The 24,165-nt window shown below is 41.7% G+C and overlaps 1 protein-coding gene across 1 annotated transcript; it reads left to right on the top strand.

The window, feature by feature from the left end:
* Positions 1 to 563: 563 nt before the first annotated feature.
* LOC121001384 (carbonic anhydrase 3-like) lies at positions 564 to 22,397 on the top strand. The gene is made up of 7 exons (XM_040432425.1): positions 564 to 636; positions 751 to 939; positions 6,452 to 6,570; positions 13,213 to 13,305; positions 15,763 to 15,825; positions 21,090 to 21,245; positions 22,114 to 22,397. The coding sequence occupies exons 1-7, from the start codon at positions 597 to 599 to the stop codon at positions 22,231 to 22,233; spliced, it is 780 nt and encodes a 259-aa protein (XP_040288359.1). The 5' UTR covers positions 564 to 596; the 3' UTR covers positions 22,234 to 22,397.
* The last annotated feature ends 1,768 nt before the right edge of the window (positions 22,398 to 24,165 follow it).

Here is a 24,165-nt window from a genome sequence, read left to right as displayed (position 1 = left end):
CTTACTTTACTCACACTTTTGCACAGTACTGTATGTTTCTACATTTTATTTATACAAATTGCATTGCCCACATCCCAAGATTTCACCAGTTTGCGTTGTTAAAAGTTAATAATGATTGATGTTACACTGAGACGGCTTGTCTCACGTTTAGCACGTTTATCTCAATGACACCCTTGTATAATATCAAGATGAACTTATAAATGTTCTAATCATGTACGTGCTAAGCACCGACGAGATCATCTGCTTGGGTGACAGATTTTCTCACATCATCTCAGCTGATTCGGTTACTGTCAGAATTTCATTGGCCGTGCCTGAATGCAGTTGGCATTGTGATGCATCCTTGTGATCAGATTAGCTTTTCATCTTCTGCTCTTTCTAAATATGACGTGGGATCATAATATCTTGAATGGCATTCTGTAGGGCAGGAGGGCTTGTTAGTGAACATAACATTGCCATTCCCAGAAGTCCACCCAACACATTGGGGAGGGGAAGAATCAACCCAGTCCCAGCACAGAGGGTTATAGCAATCTATAAATGACGGCGGAGAAAGTGCAAATAGGCAATCAGTGCTTGGAAAAAGAACACACAACACAGTGATGTCACGGATACCCGAGTGGGGATACGGCACTGCCAATGGTGAGTACTATATATCATTTAAATATTTGTAGATATTTATTTGTTGTGTTCCACTTTATTTTATGGTTTTAATCACAAAAATAAATAGTATTTGTTTTATTTTAAATCCCATAGGTCCAGACACATGGGCAGATTATTTCCCATCGGCCAAAGGACAACACCAATCGCCTATTGAACTGCACACCCGGTATATTAGGCACGATGCGAGCCTGAAGCCATGGACTGCTTCCTACCGCCCATCCTCTTCCTTGACTATTCTCAATGATGGTACTACAATCAGAGCGATGTTCGATGGTTCATCAGGTGATCTTTTATTACATTCTATAAAATGATGCTTCCATACTTTCATACATATGAACTGGTGTCAAGCACCGTACGTATAGAGAGTTTGGACGACCTTTTGTAAGCAATTGAAAAATGGAGGCAAAAGGTTTCATTTGAAACTAATTTGGTCTGAAATGTAAGGAAATCGCAGACTTTGCCGAAGATTGAGTGAATACCACCAACATGGGATGCGATGATAAATGCATATTATGTGAAAATTCATGATTCTGAAAATGTAAACATTTTTAATATCTTGTGCAATAAAAACACAAAGAGAAAGAGTGCATAAGATAGAGAAGGATGCAGACGGAAACTACGAAGGGAACATTGGGGTCAGTAGATGCTATGTAGATCTGGAGATAACCCCTAGCCAACCCCATTATGGGTGAACGGATCCTTAGTGACGTGGCTGGTGAAACTGTAAGAAGTCAGAAAAATGCTTGATTTAAGCTGCTATAGGCTACTTTCACACTAGCGCAGGCTCAGACTGGCCCACAGGGGTAAAGGGGAATCCCCCGGTGGGACCCTGAGCAAGGTGGGCCCCTAGCCCCCCCTGCACACTTGACACATAAGATTAGACTTGCTGCACTACATACACATATTCAGTGTACAGCTCCTCCATCAGCCGATGTTCACATAAAAATCTTGTTAGATTATTTATTATATATGAATGTATCCATACTGTGGGCCGCCAAAATAAATTTTACTGGTGGGCCCTAGGCAGCCCAGTCCGACACTGCACTAGCGTTTTTGCTGGATCCGGCAGGGCTCAGCAAAAACGCTTCTGTTACTGATAATACAACCATCTGGATCCGTTATTAAGGGATCCAGTTGTATTATCTTTAACATAGCCAAGACGGAACCATCATGAACTCCATCGAAAGTCAATAGGAGACGGATCCGTTTTCTATTGTGTCAGATAGTGTCAGAGTCAAACTGATCCGTCTTCATTGATTTGCATTGTGGGTCTTGCTCCGCATCCCATGACGGTATGAGAATGCAACCAAACTGAACGGAATGCATTTGGAGCATTCCGTTCTGTTCAGTTATGCATTGTCCCTATGACGGATCTCAATACCGGAAAATAGAAACGCTAGTGTGAAAGTAGCCTTAGTTAGTAGTATATGGATTTACACCCACTTTGTGCAAATAGATGCATATGCAGCCCTTATTGCCATTATTGCCATATGGAGTGTCACGCCATAGAAAGTAGATAGTAAATTATTAACCCCTTACCATCGCAATTTTTAGGTTTTTCATTTTTGTTTTTCATCCATAACTTACTTTGTCCACTGGCACAGCCATATGATGTTTTTTTTTTTTTCTGTGGGACGAGTTGTATTTTTTATTGCCACCATTTAATGTTCTATATAACGTACTGAAGAACTGTAAAAATGTTTCTGAATGGAAATTAAACGCAATTCTATCATTATATATATATTTTTATTTTTTTGGGGGGGGCTAACTTTTGACTCTATTCACTGTGTGGAAGAAATTACATTATATAATTTATTGTTATCTTTTACTACTAAAAAAATTCTATAATTTTAAAATTAATAAATTTAAATTAAAAAATAATACACTTATTTAAGTCGCCATATTCTGAGAATCATATTCTGTCATTGGAGCTTGTCTTTTACAGGGTGAATTGTATTTTTTTTTTTTAATGGTACCCTTTTGGGGAGGTGAGCAAAGAACAGAAAATCATTGCGTATTTTATTTTTATGGTGTGGTAGGATAAATAACATGATATTTTAATAGCTTAGACTTTTATGGCTGTTGCAATACCAATTATATTTTTTACTGTTTATTTTTTTATGATAAATGGGAAGGAGGGGTATGTGAGGTTGTAGTCCTGGCTCTAAAACATGCCCCTGTGCAAAAAAATAAATAAAAAAAATGGACACTTTAAGCCTAATTCCTGTTTACAAGTTGTTGAACTTTGAACATTTGATGTTTTTTTTAATTGTGAAATATTTTATAAAACCTTTTTGTTTATTGTCACTAAGGGACATGAAAATGTGCTCACATAATCTCTTTTATAATGCACTGGAATACTTCTGTGTTAAAGTGCTATCCTATTACACCCTGCCTCTGGTTATCCTATTACACCCTGCCTCTGGTTATCCTATTACACCCTGCCTCTGGTTATCCTATTAAGCCCTGCCTCTGGTTATCCTATTACGCCCTGCCATAATGACTGCTCAGCACCTCATAATCAGGCTCGGTGACAAAGGGAGCCCTCTTCCTTTGTCTAACCTCTTTGAATCCAAGGTCACCATCTATGGGGTTAAATGACCAGGACTGGAGTTATCTGTGATCCCACCCATAGCAGGTGGATGTCAGCCATATAACCTAGGTATGGAGCTGACTCAGCTCCTGGGCTCGTTCCATACACTCTTAACATCTGCCGTATACAGTGTCTTGTGAAAATATTCACTGTCCTTGATGTTTTTCCTGTTTTGTTACAACCTGGAATTAACATGGATTTTTGGGGGTTTGTACCATTTGTTTTACAAAACATGCCCACCACTTTGAAGGTGCAAATTTTTTTTTTTTTACTGTGACACAAACAATAAGACTTTTAATGTGCATAAGTATTCACCCCCTGAACATCAATATTTTGTAATGCCACCTTTTGATGCAATTACACATGCATGTCTAATGGTCTCTATTGGCTTAGCCCATCTAGACACTGAGATTTTTGCCCATTCTTCCAGGCAAAACTGTTTCAAGTTAGATGAATTGTGTTGGAGTACAGCAGTCTTCAAGTCACACGACAGATTCTCAGTTGGATTGAGGTGTGGACTTTCACAATTCCAAGACATTTAAGGCCCCTTTCACACTGGCGAGAGGTGAATGCATTGTACCCGCACTGAATCCAGACCCATTCACTTCAATGGGGCTGTTCAGATGAGCGGTGATTTTCATGCATCACTTGTGCGTTACGTGTAAATCGCAGCATGTTCTATATTCTGCATTTTTCAAGCAACGCAGGCACCATAGAAATGAATGGGGATGCGTGAAAATCACAAGCATCCGCAAGCAAGTGCGGATGCAATGCGATTTTCACGCATGGTTGCTAAGGAGACGAGGGATGAGTTACCCGGGGCCCCATTTACTTTATTATTTTCCATTATAACATGGATATAATAGAAAATAATAGCATTTTTTTTATTCAGAATGCTAAGTAAAAGGTCCATTGTGGGGTTAAAAATAAAAATAAAATGTAACTCACCTCATCCACTTGATCGCGCAGCCGGGCTGGTCTTCTTTCTTCTTCTTCTTCTTGCAGGAACTGGCTGGAAAAGGACCTTCGGTGACGTAATCGCGCTCGCCACGTGGTGAGCACGGTGACGTCAGCGCAGGTCCTGCTGAATGAAGATAGAAGATTTCTATCTTCATTCAGCAGGACCTGTGCTGACGTCACAGCGCTTACCACATGGTCCTGCAAGAAGAAAAAGAAAGATGACGAGAATGGCTGCGCGATCAAGTGGATGAGGTGAGTTTAAATATTTTTTTGTTTTTAACCCCACAATGGACCTTTTACTTAGCATTCTGAATTAGAAAATGCTATTATTTTCCATTATAACCATGTTATAATGGAAAATAATAAAATATACAGAACACTGATCCCAAACCCGAACTTTAGTGAAGAAGTCCGGGTTCGGCTCTGAGTACCAGAGTCAGTTTTTTATCACGCATGTGCAAAACGCATTGCACCCGAGCGATAAAAACTGAACATCGGAACGCAATCGCAGTCAAAACTGACTGCAATTGCGTACCTACTCGCACGATTTTCCCTAATCGCAGACGCAACGCATCCGGACCTAATCCGGACACTCTCGTCTGCAAGGGGCCTAAATTTTTCAACTTAAATTCCTCCGGTGTAGCTTTTGCAATATGTTTAGGGTCAATGTCCTGAAAGAAGATGAACTTCCGTCCCAGTATCCAATCTCTGGCAGACTGAAACAGATTATTCTCACAAAATGGCCCTGTATTTTCTGCCATCCATCTTTCCTTCAATCTTGACCAGTTGTCCAGCATCCCTACAGCATAATGCTGCCATCACTTTGTAAATGGTGTTTTTGTGGGGAAGGAAATGAAAGGAAAGTGTTGGGTATGTGCTACACATAATGTTTCCCATGATGCCCAAAAAGTTCAGTTTTAGTTTCATCTGACCAGAGAACCTTCATCCATGTGTTTCATGAGTCTGCCAAAGGCTGGTAAACTCATGTTGGTGAAATGTGTGTTCTTTTTTTCTCACCACATCTGGCCCAACTTTGTGAAGTGTATGGGTTATAGTGGTCCTAAGGATGAGATATTTCCATCTCTGCTGTGGATCTTTGGAGCTTCTTCAGTGTTATCGTAAGGAGGGCAATAATCAGAGCTTCAACAAAGACACTAATGTCTTTGTTGAAGCTCTGATTATTACCCTCCTTGCCTGGTTTGTGAGTTTTGTTGGGTGGCCTTTTCTTCTATTCTCTTTGTGAGGTGACCTTCTCTTCTCAAGTTTGCAGTTGTGCCATATTCTTTACATTTTGTTATAATGGATTTAATAAAGCTTCATGCGATGTAAAAATTTTGGGATATTTGTATAACCCAGTCCTGATTTATATTTCCTCACAACTTTGACCTGCTTGGTATTCATGATGCATGCCTAGTAATGTTGCAGGCTCAGGGGCCTTTTAGAACCGGTTTATTTATACTCACATCATGTGACAGTTCATGTGACTGTTTACTTGCACACAGGGGGGGGTTTAATTTAAATAATAATGTGAGCTTGGAAGGTATTTGGTTGGACCAGACCTTATTTAGGGGCTTCATAGTAAAGAGGGTGAATACATATGCCCTCACAATGTTTCAGTTAATTCACTTTTTATTTTTATTAGGGCTCATGCACGCGACAATATGTATTTCATGGTCTGTAAAACACAGATCCGCAAAAAATATGGATGACATCTGTGTGACATCCGTTTTTCTGCGGATCCATTGTAACAATGCACACAGAGTCATTTCCGTTTGTTTGAGAACTTATTTAAGTGAATGGTTCCGCATACGGGCCGCCGAAAAAAACAGACACGGAAAAAAAATATGTTCGTGTGCATGAGCCCTTACACAAGATATTTTTTCATTCCACTGTAACAATTTGGACTATTTTATCACGTCAATTCCATAAAATCAAAATTAAAATTAATTTTAATTCCAGTATATAATGCAACAAAACAGTAAAAACACCAAGTGGGTGAATACTTTCACAAGTCACTGTAGTGTATATAGACCTACAACATTTAATCAAATCTCTAGAAAACAAGAGATGAACATAACTCATATCATACAAATTATCTTCTTAAACCAGATTCATGGAGTAAGTACTCAATGGAAATAAAAAGCTGCCATGATATTGAACAACATAAAAGTCTCCTTTGTGACTGTTACCTGAGTGATTGTGGGGAAATTGTTAAAGAGACTTTCATCTTGTCTTCCTTAGTGTTAAAAGATGGACCTCTTAATGGAACCTACAGACTGCTGCAATTGCAGTTTCATTGGGGTTCTTCTGATGACCAAGGATCTGAACACGTTATAGATGGACTGAGATATGCAGGAGAGGTACTGAAAAGAATATCTGTTGGCTGTTTACTTGTAGTTTGGTGTATATTATATATATAGGGGTTGTCTCATGAAGAGAACTTACTAGGATAGGAGATAAGTGTCTGATTGCCAGGTGTCCAACTGCTGATTTCCCCACCCCAGCATGAGAGTACTGCTGCTCCATTCAGCTCTAGCATCTGTACTTGGCTATCTTTGGCAATCCCATAGAGTTGAATGGAATGACACACATGCATGGACGCCTGCCACTCTTTTCAAATGGGGAGAACAGGGCCCGTTGTCATGATCGGCAGAAGCCTGAGCGGTCAGATGCTCGCCAATCAGACACTTATTTGCTAGCTGTGCAAAGGAGATAATTTGTCTAAGGTCACATTCACATCACTGATTAGCTTTCCGTTCTGATCCGTCAGAAGAACAGAAAAAAAATGAAAAACGGATCCATAATTTTGAGCATCAGTTATGATCAGTTTGTGTCACTTCTGTCAGAGATCAATTATTTTTGTACTGCAAGCAGGACTTTTTCTCCTGTCAAAGATAACTGATCTCTGACAGAAGTGACACAAACTCATGCATACTGATTAAGGCCTCCTGCACACGGCCGTTTTTCTTTTCCCGTTTACTGGCCGTTTTACGGAACCATTCATTTCAATGGTTCCGCAAAAAAAACGGAATGTACTCCGTATGCATTCCATTTCCGTATTTCCGTTTTTCCGTTCCGTTTTAACATAGAACATGTCCTATTATTGCCCGCAAATCACGGTCCATGGCTCCATTCAAGTCAATTGGTCCGCAAAATCACCGTTTTTTGTTTTTTGTTTTTTTTTGATCCGTCAGAAGAAAAGAAAAATAAATAAAAAAACGGATCCTGTAAAATAAAATAGATCCTGAGCATCGGTTATTCACATGTGAAATCCGTCTGAGCCATTTCCATCAGAGATGTTATTTTAGAAAGGAAAAAAAGTCCTGCATGTTTTTTTTAAACAGGATCCTCTTTTTTTCTTTATTTTTCTGTTCTCTTGACGGATCAAAAGAACAGAAAAATAAATGGTGATGTGAACTCACCGTTAAAGGGGTTATCCCATGACTAATGTAAAAAACGAAAATCAGACATCATATAGTACATGACAATCTCTTTCTAGAACGAGCCCTGTACCTCACATGGATCCAGAGATCGCCACATTAACGGGATTCTGTCACCTCGTATAACACAAATTCAGATTTTAAACCAGTCATGCTCCACAGCTTACCTTGAATCGGCTGTGCTGTTTTTTATTGTAATCCGTCCAGCAGTTTTGCAGAAAAACGACTTTTATAAAACCCTGAAGGTGCCCAGAGGGGCGTTATGTTCCCCTTTGTGTGCCCAGTAACGCCCCTCTTACAGTGCCCAAAACGCCTTCCTCCAGAATCCCTAACCGCCTACAGCGTCTCATCCCTCTCCTCCCCCTCCCTGACGGCCGAGCGAAGTCTCGCGCAAGCATCGGACGTCACTGGGCTCGGCGCATGCCCATTGACCACGATGAAGCTCCTGCTGTCACGGCCAGGCCCATGACCGTGACTTCTTACCGCATGCAGTTGCCGGCGGTTTTGCATGGGTCTTCAACCACGGGTGAGGGCCGCTTGTCTGTGGCCTCACTTGTGGTTGCCGCGGGCAACCAGTGTTGGGGTTTAGCAGCAGAGCAGCCTGAGCGTTGCTAGGCAGCTTGCTGCCCTGGCATGCGGTCACACCTAGCAACCTTTTTGTTAGGTGTGTGTGTTGTGTGCACTGTGTTGTATGTTATTGTGTGCACTTTCCTTTATGTATGTGTGTTTCCCTTCTGTGGCATTGGAAGGGTTAACTTCCTTCCCAGTGTGGGTGTGATGTCACTGGGTGTGTCTTATCTTTGGGTGTGGCCACTTTGGCCTATATAAACCCTCTCTCTAGCAGGGCTCAGTAGGCTGCTTCAGTCTTGCTAGCTGAAGCAGTCTCCTGTGCTTTCCATTCCTCTGTGAGAGCCACCACTGTGGTCATAGGTTTAAGTTCAGGTTTTATGTCTTATTAAGTTTATGCTTACCTGTATGTGTCATGTCTGGGTGATGGTCTGTTGGGATTTTCCTATGTTGGTTTGTGCAGCTAATGGTTCTGGATTCTCTGTGTTAGGGATCCAGTCAGCAAGGCTGTGGCAGGTTGGTTGAGCTACTGAGTTCACCTGCCATTTCCATTAGTCTGTTTATGTTTCCCCTTTTTCCCAACAGCTTGGCCGTTGAGACTCCTGCTCCTCCGTGCCTAGGAGGAGTAGGTCGTCTTACCCTGACTCCTAGCACAGGGACCGGACGGAGGGTGAGTTAGGGATCCGAGGTTCCTGCGCATGGGTCCTCCTACCTTTAAGGTCGGCCCATGCAGTTAGGAGTTAGGGTCAGGGTAGGGACGCTGTTAGGAGGTGACCTGCTCCCTATCCTGTTCTCCTGGCCGAGTAGGCCATAACATCACCTGGCTTTACACGGCTGAGGATTTCCCCCATCCTCAGCCGTGACACCTGCCCTCAGTCTCCAGCAAATCGCACTGGCGCAGCCCTCAGTGGGTACTGCGTCTGCGCGAGACATCGCTCGGCCGTCAGGGAGGGGGAGGAGAGGGATGAGACGCTGTGGGCGGTTAGGGATTCTGGAAGAAGGCGTTTTGGGCACTGTAAGAGGGGCGTTACTGGGCACACAAAGGGGAACATAACGCCCCTCTGGGCACCTTCAGGGTTTTATAAAAGTCGTTTTTCTGCAAAACTGCTGGACGGATTACAATAAAAAACAGCACAGCCGATTCAAGGTAAGCTGTGGAGCATGACTGGTTTAAAATCTGAATTTGTGTTATACGAGGTGACAGAATCCCGTTAATTGCTCTGATAGATTTATATCAAACTGACAGCTCAAGGGGAGTGTCTTTTCTGCTGCCGCTCAGGGGACGTGTCCATACTCCCCCCTATCACAGCTCAGGAGGTGTGTCCATACTCCCCCCTATCACAGTTCAGGAGGTGTGTCCATACTCCCCCTATCACAGTTCAGGAGGTGTGTCCATACTCCCCCTATCACAGTTCAGGAGGTGTGTCCATACTCCCCCTATCACAGCTCAGGAAGCAGTTGAAGGATGATATTTAACATGTGTGACCATCTCAGTGAGCAGGTCAAAGAAATAAGAAAAAAACAACAGCAAGTGGCGCTATACAAATACATTTTATTGCATAGCTCAGTGGCTATGCTAAATTTTTCATGGGACAACCCCTTTAATGGGATAAGCCTTTTAAAACGTTCTGTAAATGATTTCAAGAATATCCCGTGGCATTTTACCTACAAGATACATTGATTGTTCATTACTTCCCATAAATAACGTCAATGTCAATTCCCAACATAAAAAAGGTGAATAAAACTGACTAAACTACAGGTAAAATGATAGGTAAATTGTACTTTCAAAGACACATCAAGTCATATTATTATTAATATCCAGAGTAACCGCTGTGTGCAGCATGAACAGCAGCTAGATAGGCAGGCAGTGACTCAATGAGGTCCTGGGAGGTTGTCACAGGTATCTGGAGCGATGCTGACTGCAGTGCATTCCACAGGTTCTGGAGGGTGTGTGTGGGAGGATCCATAGAGCTAACACGATGATCGAGGTGGTCCCACAAATGCTTAATCTGGGAAATAGGGGGACAAGGGAGTACATGGAAGTTTTGGTCATGCTGTTACAACCAATGTCAGACATTTCTAGCCATGTGACATATCGTATTGTCTTGCTGGAAGACCCTATAAGCCCCTATAAGCCCCAGGGGAGACAATCAGCATGTCTGGGTGTACATGATCTGCAAGGATAGATTCATACCCAGATCGGTTGAGAGTACCTTCCACATGGATGAGTGGCCACAAAAACATTCCCCAGACCATAACACTGCCACCACCAGCGTGTGTTCTTCCAGCAATGGTTGCACTGTATTTGTTCTCTGATGTTTCTCACCTGACATGCCAACGTACATCCATTCCATGAAGCAGAAAAATGTGACTTTTCAGAGAAGAATTCACAGTAGAAAAATATGTATACAATGTAGGAATCTAAACTAGGTATCACTGAGTAATTATCCTACTTAAAACTTAACTTTTAGTAATTATTAGTTAAAAATAAGTCCCACAAACAATAATAATATGTGTCTTTTGGATAGCTGCATAGGTCAGATGATGTGGACTTAGGTACAATGAGACACAAAGCAAAATACACAATCTCTTATGCTCGAATTTGGACCAGAGAGTCCCACTCACGGTTTGATGATTATTTTCTATATGGAGATGAACCACAACAGAAGAGGTGTAGTAGGAGGGTCCACAAGCATCTTAGTAGAGAGGAGTTGAAATAAGACAATTTTTCTATTTGCAGGATAAGAAAAAAGACAGGAACTAGGGAGATATATGTCCCTACCAGACTATTAAGATTCTGCCTAAAAGCGGAGAAATCTCCCGCCTAGATGCGGGAGAATCACCTCCAAGGAAGCGACCCCACTTATCGGTGGCTTTCCCTGTTGTCCTGTCCCTATAAAAAGTTGCTCCCAGTGTCTGTACAGCCAAAAAAATGAAGAAATAATGAATTTCCCAACGCGTTTCCTCCAATACAAATGTGACCGGATTCATCAGGGGAAAAAAGAAGAAGATGTTATTTTATATATATGTGGCACAATAGCCCTCAGCACAATGGCTCTCTAGCGATAAATCCAACTGAATAATGCAGTCCAGAGATCTCTCTGTAACTGCACCTCTATATATATGCTAAAATGAATTAACTTGACAAACATTAAATAAGTTAAATACCAAATGGTGTGAGTGAAGAGCGGCGTGCGTTCCACCGTCGGCCCGGTAAAACCGGAAGTATGTAATATCACGTGCGCCGACTACTACTATTGGCCGGCGGTGGAACGCAGGCCGAGGATGAACCGCATGAAGACCGGAAGTATGTAATGTACACCGGAAATGACGTATACGGAACGTTGAAGCGCATAGAAATATGCGTTCCAGGATGGATAACAGAAAATATATAAAAAAGCAGATAAAGATGAATGAGAGACTATTTTATATATAAAGATATATAGTAAATGAAGATTTTAAATAGAATATTATCAAGTGGAGCATATATAGATTAGTTATGAAGGGGGTTGGATTATTTAGGTGTGGGAATACTAAATGGAAACAGGGAAGAACATTGAATTGTCAATAGACTAATAAAGTCCTAACAACTGATAAAGGTTCCATTAGAATGTAGATATTGCAAAGTAGACCTATTGCGGTCTGATGCCTTCATTTGTATAGTCCGAAGAATGATGAACAATAATTTTGATCAATGCAATGAGGTATATCAAGTTATCGAGAAAAAAATATGTATATATATATTATCTTATATTTAGTATCAATTAGACCATGACAGTAAGAAAATTTTGATGAATGCATGGCAGAATTAGTGATATATAAGACTAGATATTAAAAAGCAACACCATTCAAAAATACTCAGATGAAGCAACTAAATGACAGAATTTCATTGAGTCCGGAGGGGCTCACAGTTTTTAAACGGTAAGTCCATTCAGACTCTTTTTGTAGAATTCTCTTGTCGAGGTCACCTCCTCTCGGAGATGGACGAATGACCTCAACAACGCAGAACTTCAGACATTTTGGGTTTCCATCATGGAGATCATGCACGTGTCTAGAGATAGGGGTGTCCCTTTTGTGCCTTATGTCCCCAAGGTGGTCTCCAATTCGTCGTCTGAGTTCACGTTTTGTCTTACCGACATACTGAAGTTTACATGCACAGATACAAAGATAGACTACCCCAGTTGTTTTGCAATTTGCAAAGTCCCGGATGTTATAGGTTTTGTTAGTGGTGTAGCTCGTAAAATTTTTGGTTTGATAAATGTATGGGCAAGCTATACATGATCCACAACGGAACATACCCAGGGGTTTTCTATCTAGCCAAGTGCCTGTTTGTTTAGGCGCTGTGTAATGACTATGAACAAAACGGTCACCTAAAGATCTACCTCTCCTATATGTTATGGCTGGTTTTAATGGAAGTAGGTTGGAGAAGCCAACCTTTTGCAGCAGAGGTCCAATTCTGATACTGCTGCACAAATGTAAGCCTGTTCTGCCAATGCAACTTTGTTAGCAGAGGTTCATTGACCATCCGTCTGCTTCTGAGCCCCATATGCAATAAGGTTGACTGAACTGCTGTTTTAGACATACATCTGGTAGCCCCTGGTTCATTTTGGTGGTAAGCTGCTTCACTGCAGTGTCAGTCCACCCTTGCACATCTTTGTAGCCGACGTTCAGCTCTCACATCAGCCACATGTGGCGCTCCGCAGTTTCTATGTTGCTTATTCACAATGGTGACACTTGTCCTCTCACAATGCAATTTCACCACAGCAGCACATGAACAGTTCACAAACTGCGCAGTGTCAGAAATTCTGCCACCCTTGTCCCAAAACCCAATAATCATTGCTTTTTACAACTCTGATAAATCTCCCCTTCAACATTAACGAGGGCTATCTGGGCAGTTTACATAAGTTTTATCAAGTGGAGATACCAAAAAATAAATCTTAGGCAGAAACGCCCAGCTTGTCATTCATTGGTAAAGTCACTCGTTTTGTTTTGCAGATACAATTTGTTCATTGGAACTCAAAGTATGAAAATATTACAGAAGCCAAGAAGCATCCTGATGGAGTGGCCATAATAGCTGTGTTTTTAAAAGTAAGATCAACCTTCACGGATACTTACAGTGTGCTATAGGTGATGAAACATGTGAGGCAACAGTAATGTATGTTTTTTTCATAAAGAAAATATTAGCTGCTCAGCCTCTATGTTGGAAAAAGTGGAACACATGCTTCATAAATATTTCCCTCATTCCAAACACCTTATTTCTCAATTTATTTACACAGAACAACTGAAATAAATACACTGATAAATCTCCAACATCCAGCTCTAAATCCCGATTCCCTTTATAAAGTGCATGATTAAACTGTACTCCACTAGGGGGAGCTCAGTGCATAGAAATTTATACAGTTGCCATTGAAATTAATGGAAGTTGTAAAAAAATCTCTTTGCACTGAGCTCCTCCTAGTGTGTGTCAGAAAATGCTCCGAATTTATGCCAGGAGCATAAGAAAGAGTTCAGGTTCCCCTCCCCTCTGGTCCCCATGGTCTGACTCCATTGTAAGTATATATACTGTCCCGTGTACTAGCCTTATTAAAGGGAACCTGTCATCTTTCCAGACATACCTGCTGGAGATGAGCGAATTTTTTAAAAATTTAATTCGGCCGGTTCGCCAAATTTTTCGGAAAAATTTGCTTCGATCCGAATTTATTCGCGGCGAATCGTGTTAAAAAACAGCTATTTCCGGGCTGCAGAGAGCCTTTATAGTGGTGTAGAACACTGTTCCTTGCAGTAACAAGCATAGGGAGTCTGTGGTAGTGAAATAATACCGTGAGTCCGTATGACATGCAGATGACAGGCGTCGCTCTTAGAATCACTGCACACTTCACTTATTTGGACAGTCACGGGGCCAAAACTGACCAAATAACTCAAGTTTATAAAACTTGTGTAAAGTAGAACTGGCTTAGTTGCCCATAGCAACCAACCAGATTCCACCTTTTATTTTTCAAAGGAGCTGTCAAAAATGAAAGGTGATATCTGATTGGTTCCTATGGGCAACTAAGCCAGTTCTATTTTACACCAGTTTTATAAACTAATGTCTACAGCAATTATAATGCCCCCTAGAGTTTCCCAGTAATAATAACATTCTATATTGTGCTCCAGGTAATAATGCCTGAATAGTAGCCCCAAAAATAATGTCCCCTAATATGTCCTGTAATAGAAATGCCCCTACAGTGCCTCCCCAATAGCAACGTCCCCCACACCGACACCACATAGTAATTTCCCCCACACTGCCCCATATAATAATTTCCCCCACACTGCTTCATACAGTAATTTCCCCCCACACTGCCCCATATAGTAATTTCCACCACACTGCCCCCACATAGTAATTTACCCATACTGCCCCTATATAGTAATTTCTACCACACTGCCCCATATAGTAATTTCCCCCACACTGCCCCCCATGAAGTAGTTTGCCCCCACACTGCCCCCACAAATTAATTTGCCCCCACACTGTCCCATGAAGTAATTTGCCCCCACACTGTCCCATGAAGTAATTTGCCCCCACACTGTCCCATGAAGTAATTTGCCCCCACACTGCCCCCATGAAGTAATTTGCCCCCACACTGCCCCAATTAAGTAATTTTCTTCCATGTAATCATTTGCCACCACTGTACCTGCAGTAATATGACCTCCTCTGCCCTCCAAAATTGGCACACACACAAAAAAAACAAAAAACTAAAGGCTTATACTTACCTGTGTCCGTGATGGTAAGGCAGACGCGTGTAAATCAAAGCCCTGCACCAGAGCACAGGCGCGCAGTGACGTCATTGCGCGTGATGATGTCATCACGCATGCCTGCACCGGGCTTTTACTACCACATAGGCCTCAGGCCTACTAGGCCTGAAGCCTATGCTGGTGATAGGTGGAGGGGCCGGGAACTATGTGCTCCTGTGCCCCACCACAGTATGTGGGTGTTCGGGTCGGCGTTGGGCCGATGTCATGGTCAATGGTGATCGTGGCATCAGCCCCTCAAAAACCTTCTTATTACTCACTGTCCCCAGAGGGACTCACAATCTAAGTTCCCTATCAGTATGTCTTTGGAGTATCAGAGGAAAGCAGAGTACCCGGAGGAAACCCACGCAACACAGGGCTACACACTCCATGCAGATTTTGTTCTTGGTTGAGATTTGAACCTAGGACCCCAGCGTTACAAAGCAGCAGTGCTAACTACCGAGTCACCGTACTGCCCTCACCTAAGTATTGTTCATTTTGCATCCTTTGTTAACTGTCATTGTAATTCTGCCTGTGGAGATATTGAGATGGCTACTGAAAAGTGAACTCTAGAACAGAATGTGCAAGTCTATTATGAAAGTCAGTGGCGAATGTGAAAACTGCAAGATTTTAGATTTTTTTAATGTAGATAATGATATGGAAAATTATATTTTTTATTCTTAATGATATTTTACATAAAATTTATTTAAATAATGGGTCATTTTCCCATTATTAAATTAAATTAAATTAAACCTCTGATTATAACTTTTGTTTTAACAGATTGGCAAAGCAAAGCAGCATCTGAATGCAATTTTGGAAGCACTAGGCTGCATAAAGGCAAAGGTGTGTGATGAAATGGACTTTGATTCTTTGATTTAAACTACTGTACAAAATACAAACCATCACATTTGAGGAATGAAGATATTGTAATCAGTGACATGTACATCGTAAGGGGGCGGAGTTCTTGCAAAATGTCATACCTATAGGTCAAGTTGATTGCAAGGTTACAGGAGCTTTGTCTGGATGATCACAGTGGGAACCTGGCTGTGACCCTGCTGTAAGAGCCAAGATCAGAGTTAACTCTAATCCTTAACAATTTAACCCCTTAGATACTGCAGTCAATGCTGACCATAGTATCTAATAAAGAAAAAACAGAACACACTAACTGACATTTCTACATTAAATAAAATATATTAGTTATATACATCCCAAGAAACAAAATATGTATTATATGCTTTGTATCCTTATAACCTTTAAAGGGTTTTCCAGAAGTTCAGTATTGATGACCTATCCTCAGGATAGGTCAGCAATATGTGATTGGTGAGAGTCTGACCCCGAGCTATCAGCTGTTTGAAGAGTCTGTCCCCAAAACTAAAATAATATTCAAAGTTAAATCGAATTATATGCTAAAATTGAACAGAAATAAAGTATAACTCATCCCAAAAAATAAATAAAATAAAGTCTAATAAAGATACACTAAACAGCTGTGAAAGCTGCACAACAAAAATAAAAAAAATAAAAATTCTAGTATTTAAGACCAAAATTGTCCTGATTTTCAAGGGGTTAAAAAGAAACTGCCCTGGTAATCAGCTGATATTTGCAGGTCTGGCTCGTCTAACCCCCTGGTAGCTGTCATTGTGGGGAAACCTGTGTCTGGCCATTAATATGGCCCACCACGTAATACATGGACACAGGGCTGTTGCAAGGATTTTTGCCACCCTAGGCAAAAGCTAATTTTGCCGCCCCTTGACTCCGCCCATTGACCACACCCCTTTACCCGCCCCTTTTTCAGCCACCTATTGCATGCAACATTTAACTATGGTCGTGTACCCTGTGCCAGGTAAAAAAAAAAAAAACTTTTATACTTACCTCCATGTCAGCCTGTGTTGCCACCAGCCTCTTGTGTTGAAGATTTGGTGCTCGTGTTCTTATTTAGCCTGTCTTTCAGAAAAGTTTATGCTGGGATTCGAACCCATGACCTTCTGTATCAGAGTGCCTGGCGCCCCCAGGCAGAGTGCGCTCTACGCGGTGGCCGACTCTGCCTATGGGTGGCGCCGGCCCTGCATGGACAGACGCTCTACACTGTGGCTCAAGCAGTGGGGTCCTGAATGATGTCCACATTCTGAGCCTTTAATCTTGTCGATGAAGACACTGCTCCATGAACCTAGACTGATCCTTGCTCCTAGAAACTTCAGCCATCAATATGAATGACATTCTCAGGTCCTATCTGCTCTTCCCTCTGCCTGGCAATGAACAGACCGTCAACTACCCCCAATGCCAATTTATTAATCAAATCCCTTCCCTTCAGGTCATGGCCCTTCAGCTGCCCCCCTCTTGCCGCTACCTGAGGCGATTGCCTCACCTGGCCTCATTGGTGGTGCACCCCTGCTGGTGGGGCACATTTATCAAGAGGTTTTGCTCCTGTTTCAGTCCTTTTTTATCTGTGGGCAGACTTTTCTATTTTTTATTTTATTTTATAATAGTTTAGACTTTTCTATTTAATCGCATTTATTGTTAGGTTTGCGCCTTGTCTTAGACTTTACATCGTATTTGCGCATGTTTTATTTTCCCGTCTTTTTCAAAAATCAAGCTGTTTCATCAGTGGACTTTTGCGATTTATGTACAGTTAGGTCCATATATATTTGGACAGAGACAACATTTTTCTAATTTTTGTTCTGTACATTACCACAATGGATTTTGAACAACACAATTGAGATGCAGTTGAAGTTCAGACTTTCAGCTTTAATTCAGTGGGTTGAACAAAATGATTGCATAACAATGTAAGGAACTAAAGCATTTTTTAAACTCAATCTCTTCATTTCAGGGGCACAAAAGTAAGTGGACAAATTAAATAATTGTAAACAAAATGTTAATTTCTAATACTTGGTTGAAAATCCTTTGTTGGCAATGACTTCCTGAAGTCTTGAACTCATGGACATCACCAGACGCTGCTTTTCCTCCTTTTTAATGCTCTGCCAGGCCTTTACTGCAGCGGTTTTTAGGTGCTGTTTGTTTGTGGACCTTTCTGCCTGAAGTTTAGTCTTTAACAAGTGAAATGCTCTATTGGGTTCAGATCAGGTGACTGACTTGGCCATTAAAAAATATTGCACTTCTTTGCTTTAACCCCTTAGTGTCCAGCCTTTTTTGGGCCTTACTGACCAAGCATTTTTCTTTCTTTTTTCATCGCCGCGTTCCAAGAGCTATAACTTTTTTATTTCTCCATCTATATAGCTTTATGAGGGCTTGTTTTTTGCAGGACAAGTTGTAGTTTTTAATGTCGCCATTTTGGGGTACACATAACTTTCTGATTAACTTTTAACTCTTTCTGGGAGGGAGATGGGAAAAACAGCAATACGACGTTCATTTTTCGGTATAAATAACATAATATCTTTATTCTCCTTGTCAGTACGATTACAGTGATACCAAATACATATATATTTTTTTATGTTTTCCTACTTTTTTGCAATAAAACCCCCCTTTTTTAAAAATAAAAACATTTTTTTTGCATTGCCACTTCCCAAGACCCATAATTATAATTTTTTTTATTTCGATGGAGTTTTGTGAGGGCTTGATTTTTGGGGGACGACTTGTATTTTTTATTGGTATCATTTTTTATTGCTTGTTATTAGTTATTATTTTTGTGTGACAGCTAAGAATAAATTAGAAATTCTGTCTTTTTTTTTTTTTTTACGGCGTTCACTGTAGGGGATAATTTACATGATATTTATGTAGTCCGGGTCGTTACAGACGCGGCAATACCAAACATATGGGGAAGATTTTTTTTTGCAATTTTTTTCATTGAAAAGCGTGAGTGAATGATGCGATCCTGGTGCCGGATTCCTCACTGCGCCTGCGCCGACTACGTCACAGGGAGGAAGCCGGCATCAGGAGAGCGGCCTTCACTCACTGCGCCTGCGCCGAAGACAGAAGTGAACGGCGCAGGCGCGGGATTTCGCCAACGATGCAGGGAACAGTGGCATCAATCAAGAGGAGCTGGGCGGGCAGAACACTGGACCTGGGCGGGATAAAGCGTGAGTGGACGGAGCCTCTAGGTGCTGATTTTACCCCCACATAGCACCTAGAGGCTCATTAGCATATAATAAAAGTGCTTTTTTAACAAAAACGGCTGCAGGGACTAATGTTAGAAACACACTGTTATGTAGTGCTGACATTAGCGCATCGCTATATCAGTCAGCTACATAACAGGATTTCTGGTGGTAGAAACCCTTTAAACCCTTCATCCAATTTTAATGTGGATACCCTCAAATGAAAGCTAAAAGTCTGGACTTTCAGTTTAATTTGCAACTTTTTAAGGCTACTTTCACACTGGCGCTTTGGTTTCCGTTTGTGAGATCCGTTCAGGGCTCTCACAAGCGGTCCAAAACAGATCAGTTTTGCTCTAATGCATTCTGAATGGAAAAGGATCCGCTCAGAATGCATCAGTTTGCAGTGTTTTGAGCCAAACTGACCTGTTCTGACACACAACGTAAGTCCATGGGGACGGATACGTTTTCTATGACACAATCTGGCACAATAGAAAACGGATCCGTCCTTCATTGACTTTCAATGGTGTTCAAGACGGATCCGTCTTGGCTAAAGATAATACAAACGGATCTGTTCTGAACGGATGCAGATGGTTGTATTATCTGAACTAATCCATCTGTGCAGATCCATGACGGATCCGCACCAAACGCGAATGTCAAAGTAGCCTAAAACATATTTGTGACTTTTCTGGGGGGAATGTGACGTTTTAAACCATTAAATCAGCGACTTTCAAAAGGCAGACCAGACATAAATAAGACCTAGAAAATATGACACATCTTAAAACAATCTAAAAAGAATGGCAAAAAACGGATTTATTAACTCAAGTAAAAACACATGATAAATATAAAGAAACTTAAACGTTCAACTCACAGAAAAATAGGTGTCAAATTTGTGTCTTCACAAGCCCCCAGTCCTGAGAAGAAGCAAATACTCCCTCTGCTGGTGATAAGGATGCAGTGACGTGATCATCCCATCTCCAGGCAGTTTTGCCCAAAGATTCGCCTTATCAAAATAATTTCACTGGACGCTTGGAAACTGAGTTATTTTTGTCAGTAGCAAAGCAATGAATCTCTTCCCCAGTCGGGGACAAGTCTACAGGTGCAATGATGTCACACTGGGAAGATTTATAGGGTATGCAGAATATTACGGGTCTGGGATAACAGAGCAACATATACATTGGTTTTCTATTTCGCTATAATGATATAAAAGTTCATAAGAAAACAGTTAAAGGGGTTGTGCCACCATTAAAGGGGTTATGCCATAATTGATGTAAAAAATCAAAATCAGACATCATATAGTGCATTAGTGCATGACAATACCTGTCTAACAAACCAGTCCTGTACCTCACATGGAGCCAGAGATCTCCACATTCCCTGCTCCAATTGCTCTGCTAGATTGTATTCAGCCTGACAGTTTTGGGCGTGTCCTTTCTGCTGAAGCTCTATCCCTGTAACTGCCACAGCGTCTAACGGAACACATGGCTGGTGGCAGTTGAAGATTAAAACTGAGCGTGTGCGACCACCTCAGTGAGACGGACAAAAAAATGAAAGGAAATAAGAAACAGCAGGTGGCGCTATGCAGATGCATTTTATTGAATAACTCAGTAGCTATACTACAAAAGTATTTAGATCCAGGTGCTGGTTTAAAAAATGTGGAATATGCTTCGTGACACAACTCATTTAAATGTTATTTTAATAAAAGTAAGCATGAAAAACTAGTTACCTCCAGTGTCCTGCTCACTGAGATGGAAGCACATGCTCGGTTCCATCCTTCAACTGCCACCAGCTGCAGCAGAAAGGGCACGTCCTCTGAGTAAGGACACGCCCCTCTAAGCTGACAGCTTGAAATAAATCTAGCAGAACAATTGGAGCAATGAATGGGGAGATCCCTGGATCCATGTGAGGTACAGGGCTGAACGAGGTTGTCATGTGCTACATTACATCAGTCATGGTGTGGCCCCTTAAAGGTTAAATGCAGCTGCCATGGTCATCTTAATATTCTTGTAATGCCGTCACTGATCACCATGACCTTAACAACATAATCATTTTATTTGTGACATTTAGGGAAGAAAAGCTCATTTCACAGATTTTGACCCTTCAATCCTGTTCCCTACGTCTCGGGATTACTGGACATACCAAGGCTCCTGTACAACCCCCCCATGTCAGGAGGGTGTCAGCTGGCTGCTCCTAAGAGAACCCATCCCAGTCAGCCCAGAACAGGTAAAGCTGCCTCATCACTTTCACTAGGGACGAGCGAATCGACTTTGGATGAAACACGTGAAGTCGATTCACGTAAAAAAAAACTTCATTTGAATACTGTACTGAGGGAGCGATCCGTACAGTATTAGAATGTATTGGCTCAGATGAGCCGAAGGTATTACTTCATGAAGTCTGGCGAGACTTCGGGTAATAACTTCAGAATCTAATTTCTACTGTTAAAAACCTTTTTCCCGAACTCGGGTTCAGTTTCTTCTCTTGCGAAATAGTGCAAAAATAATCAGAATATAGACGTTTCTAAAATCCTAACTGCATTAAATAATGAAACAATATATAAAACCGCCTCTTCTATACAGAGAGGAACCAGAGAAAGACTTTCTGGGTCAATATTGTGAATGTAATAATGTAAATCTATCCCTCAGATCAAAAAGAGGGACATTTAAGGAGCAAAGAGGGACAGAGGGACTTGAGTCAAAAAGAGGGACACTTGGGAGGTCTGCCTCGGGTCTGGGATCACCTGCTGTGCACCCCGCAATACACCAACCAACACCGAGGGCATCCTACCTTACACCAGGCAGGAGAGCCCCACAGAACCAGGCTGTGCACCAGCCCATTAAGCGCTGGAGAGGACAGCAGCCACAGTGAGGACTACTACCACTGTCGGGCCTTTGCTACCACTCCTGTCCTCTCACCTCCTGCCCATCCTCATTGCCTATCACATAAGGAGTAGATATGAGTTAACCCAAAATGATATATTAGTAACTCAAGACGATAAATCCAAAGAGAGCGCTGATGGCCGCATGGAGGGTTGTTCATTTTATTCAGCCACTGTATGTAATATAATTATACATTCATTATTATATTCTTGCAGATGAAGAAATTTAGGAGTCTTCTTGCAACTATGGAGTGTGAAATCCCAATACACTTGGTTGACAATTATCGGCCCACCCAGCCCCTGAATGGGAGAGAAGTTAGAGCATCTTTTGACTAGAAGACCGTTCTGCAGGAATGAAGCTTAGACTGTGATGCATGCATTGCTAGCTGATAATCCCAAAAGCAGATCCTTGAAAAATATTACATTATAATCTCATTTCTGATATATCCATTGTGCTCACCCTTTTAACCATTAAATTCAATAAAGAAGTGGCTATGTTGCTTGCTTGGTCCTTTCTGTTACAACCCCCTAGACTTTAATGGAGTAGACCATTCAAAGGGATGCCAACTCTTTACATTTGTCTTCATTGTGGAGCGATACTTTAATGGCGTTTGTACAGGATTTGGTTAGTATCTCAGGAAATTAGAATATTATATAAGACCAATTAAAAGAATGACTTTTAATACAGAAATGTTGTCCTACTGAAAAGTAAGTACAGTATAGGCACTCAAAACTTGGCTGGGGCTCCTTTTGCATGAACTACTGCATCAATGCGGCCAGCATTTAGGCCATCAGCCTGTGGCACTGCTGAGGTGTTATGGAAGCCCAGGTTGCTTCGATAGTGGCCTTCAGCTCGTCTGCATCGTTGGGTCTGGTATCTCTCATCTTCCTCTTGACAATATCCTATAGATTCTCTATGGGGTTTACATACCACCCAACTTTGCAAGGTTGAAGAGGGACACTTGCAGCTCATTTTATGAAAGATCCAATCACTGGATGAGGGGGGTCATTGCTGCAGCCAGTGATTGAGCAGTATTTAAAGCCATTTAAAAAACTTGCAGGAAGTGAGACCTGACGCCATAAGAACTTCAACAGCCGGGGATAAATTAGGTGAGTATGAGTTATTGTTTTACAGCATGTGCTGCCCCTGGAACAGTTATTTTCTTGAGCTTCAGTATCCCTTTAAATATTAGCATATAAATCCTCTGATTATAGATATTTTATGGTCCAAATAATGAAGTTTAGATAGAAACCATACAAATTAGTATGGAGCATTTAATTAAAGTTATTAATGCACATTTATTTGCCAGGTCAAAAACAGGGACTTTTAAGGAGCGAAGAGGGCCAGAGGGTCTTTGGTCAAAAAGTGGGACTCTTGAGAGGCACGGGTATAGGTCAGGATACTGTGGTTATTACACCAGGTACTGGTACTTTTGGCAGTGTGGGCAGGTGTTAAGTACTGCTGGAAAATGAAATCAGCATCTCCATAAAGCTTGTTAGCAGAGGGAAGCATGAAGTGCTCTAAAATTTCCTGGGAGACGCCTGTGCTGACTTTGGACTTGATATAACACAGTGAACCAACACCAGCAGATGACATGGCTCCCCAAACCATCACTGATTGTGGAAACTTCACACTGGACCTCAAGCAACTTGGATTGTGTGCCTCTCCACTCTTCCTCCAGACTTTGGGACCTTGATTTCCAAATGAAATGCAAAATTTACTTTCATCTAAAAACAGGACTTTGAGCCACTGAGCAATAGTCCAGTCCATTTTCTCCTTAGCCCAGGCAAGACAGTTCTGACATTGTCTATGGTTCATGAGTGGATTGACACAAGGAATATGACAGTTGTAGCCCATGTCCTGGATACGTCTGTGTGTTGTGGCTCTTGAAGCACTGATTCCAGCTGCAGTCCACTCCTTGTTGTCACGAACCAGTGGGTGTGAACCCACTGTGCCATGTGTCCTACCTCCTCTAAGGGCATTGTCCAAGTGAACCCCTCGATCTTCACAGTACCCCTAAAGGTGGGGATAGACTTTCCCAAGGGGAACCACAGGTCGCTACCACTTGAGGAGGATAGTAACACAAGGCAGCTGGTCCCGGCGGACCAGGAGGTACCTGAGAAGGCATTGTCAGCAGGCTGAGTCGTTACCAGGAGCGTCAGTGCAGAACCGAAGAATGAGGCAGAGGTGAAGTCAGACAGGCAATAGATCAAGGCAGGCAGCACAGGTACAGGTCAGGCAATCCGGATCAGCAACAGGAGAGTCAA

This window comes from Bufo bufo, chromosome 5 (genome assembly GCF_905171765.1).
Source record: "Bufo bufo chromosome 5, aBufBuf1.1, whole genome shotgun sequence".
NCBI lineage: Eukaryota > Metazoa > Chordata > Amphibia > Anura > Bufonidae > Bufo > Bufo bufo.
This window is presented reverse-complemented; position numbering and strand designations above follow the sequence as displayed.

Excerpts from the sequence above, each read along its gene's own strand:
- LOC121001384 (XM_040432425.1), top strand. The coding sequence starts at position 597 with ATGTCACGGATACCCGAGTGGGGATACGGCACTGCCAATG. Across the intron at positions 6,571-13,212 it reads GACTGAGATATGCAGGAGAG|ATACAATTTGTTCATTGGAA; the intron begins GTACTGAAAAGA and ends TTTGTTTTGCAG. Across the intron at positions 21,246-22,113 it reads TCCCAGTCAGCCCAGAACAG|ATGAAGAAATTTAGGAGTCT; the intron begins GTAAAGCTGCCT and ends ATATTCTTGCAG.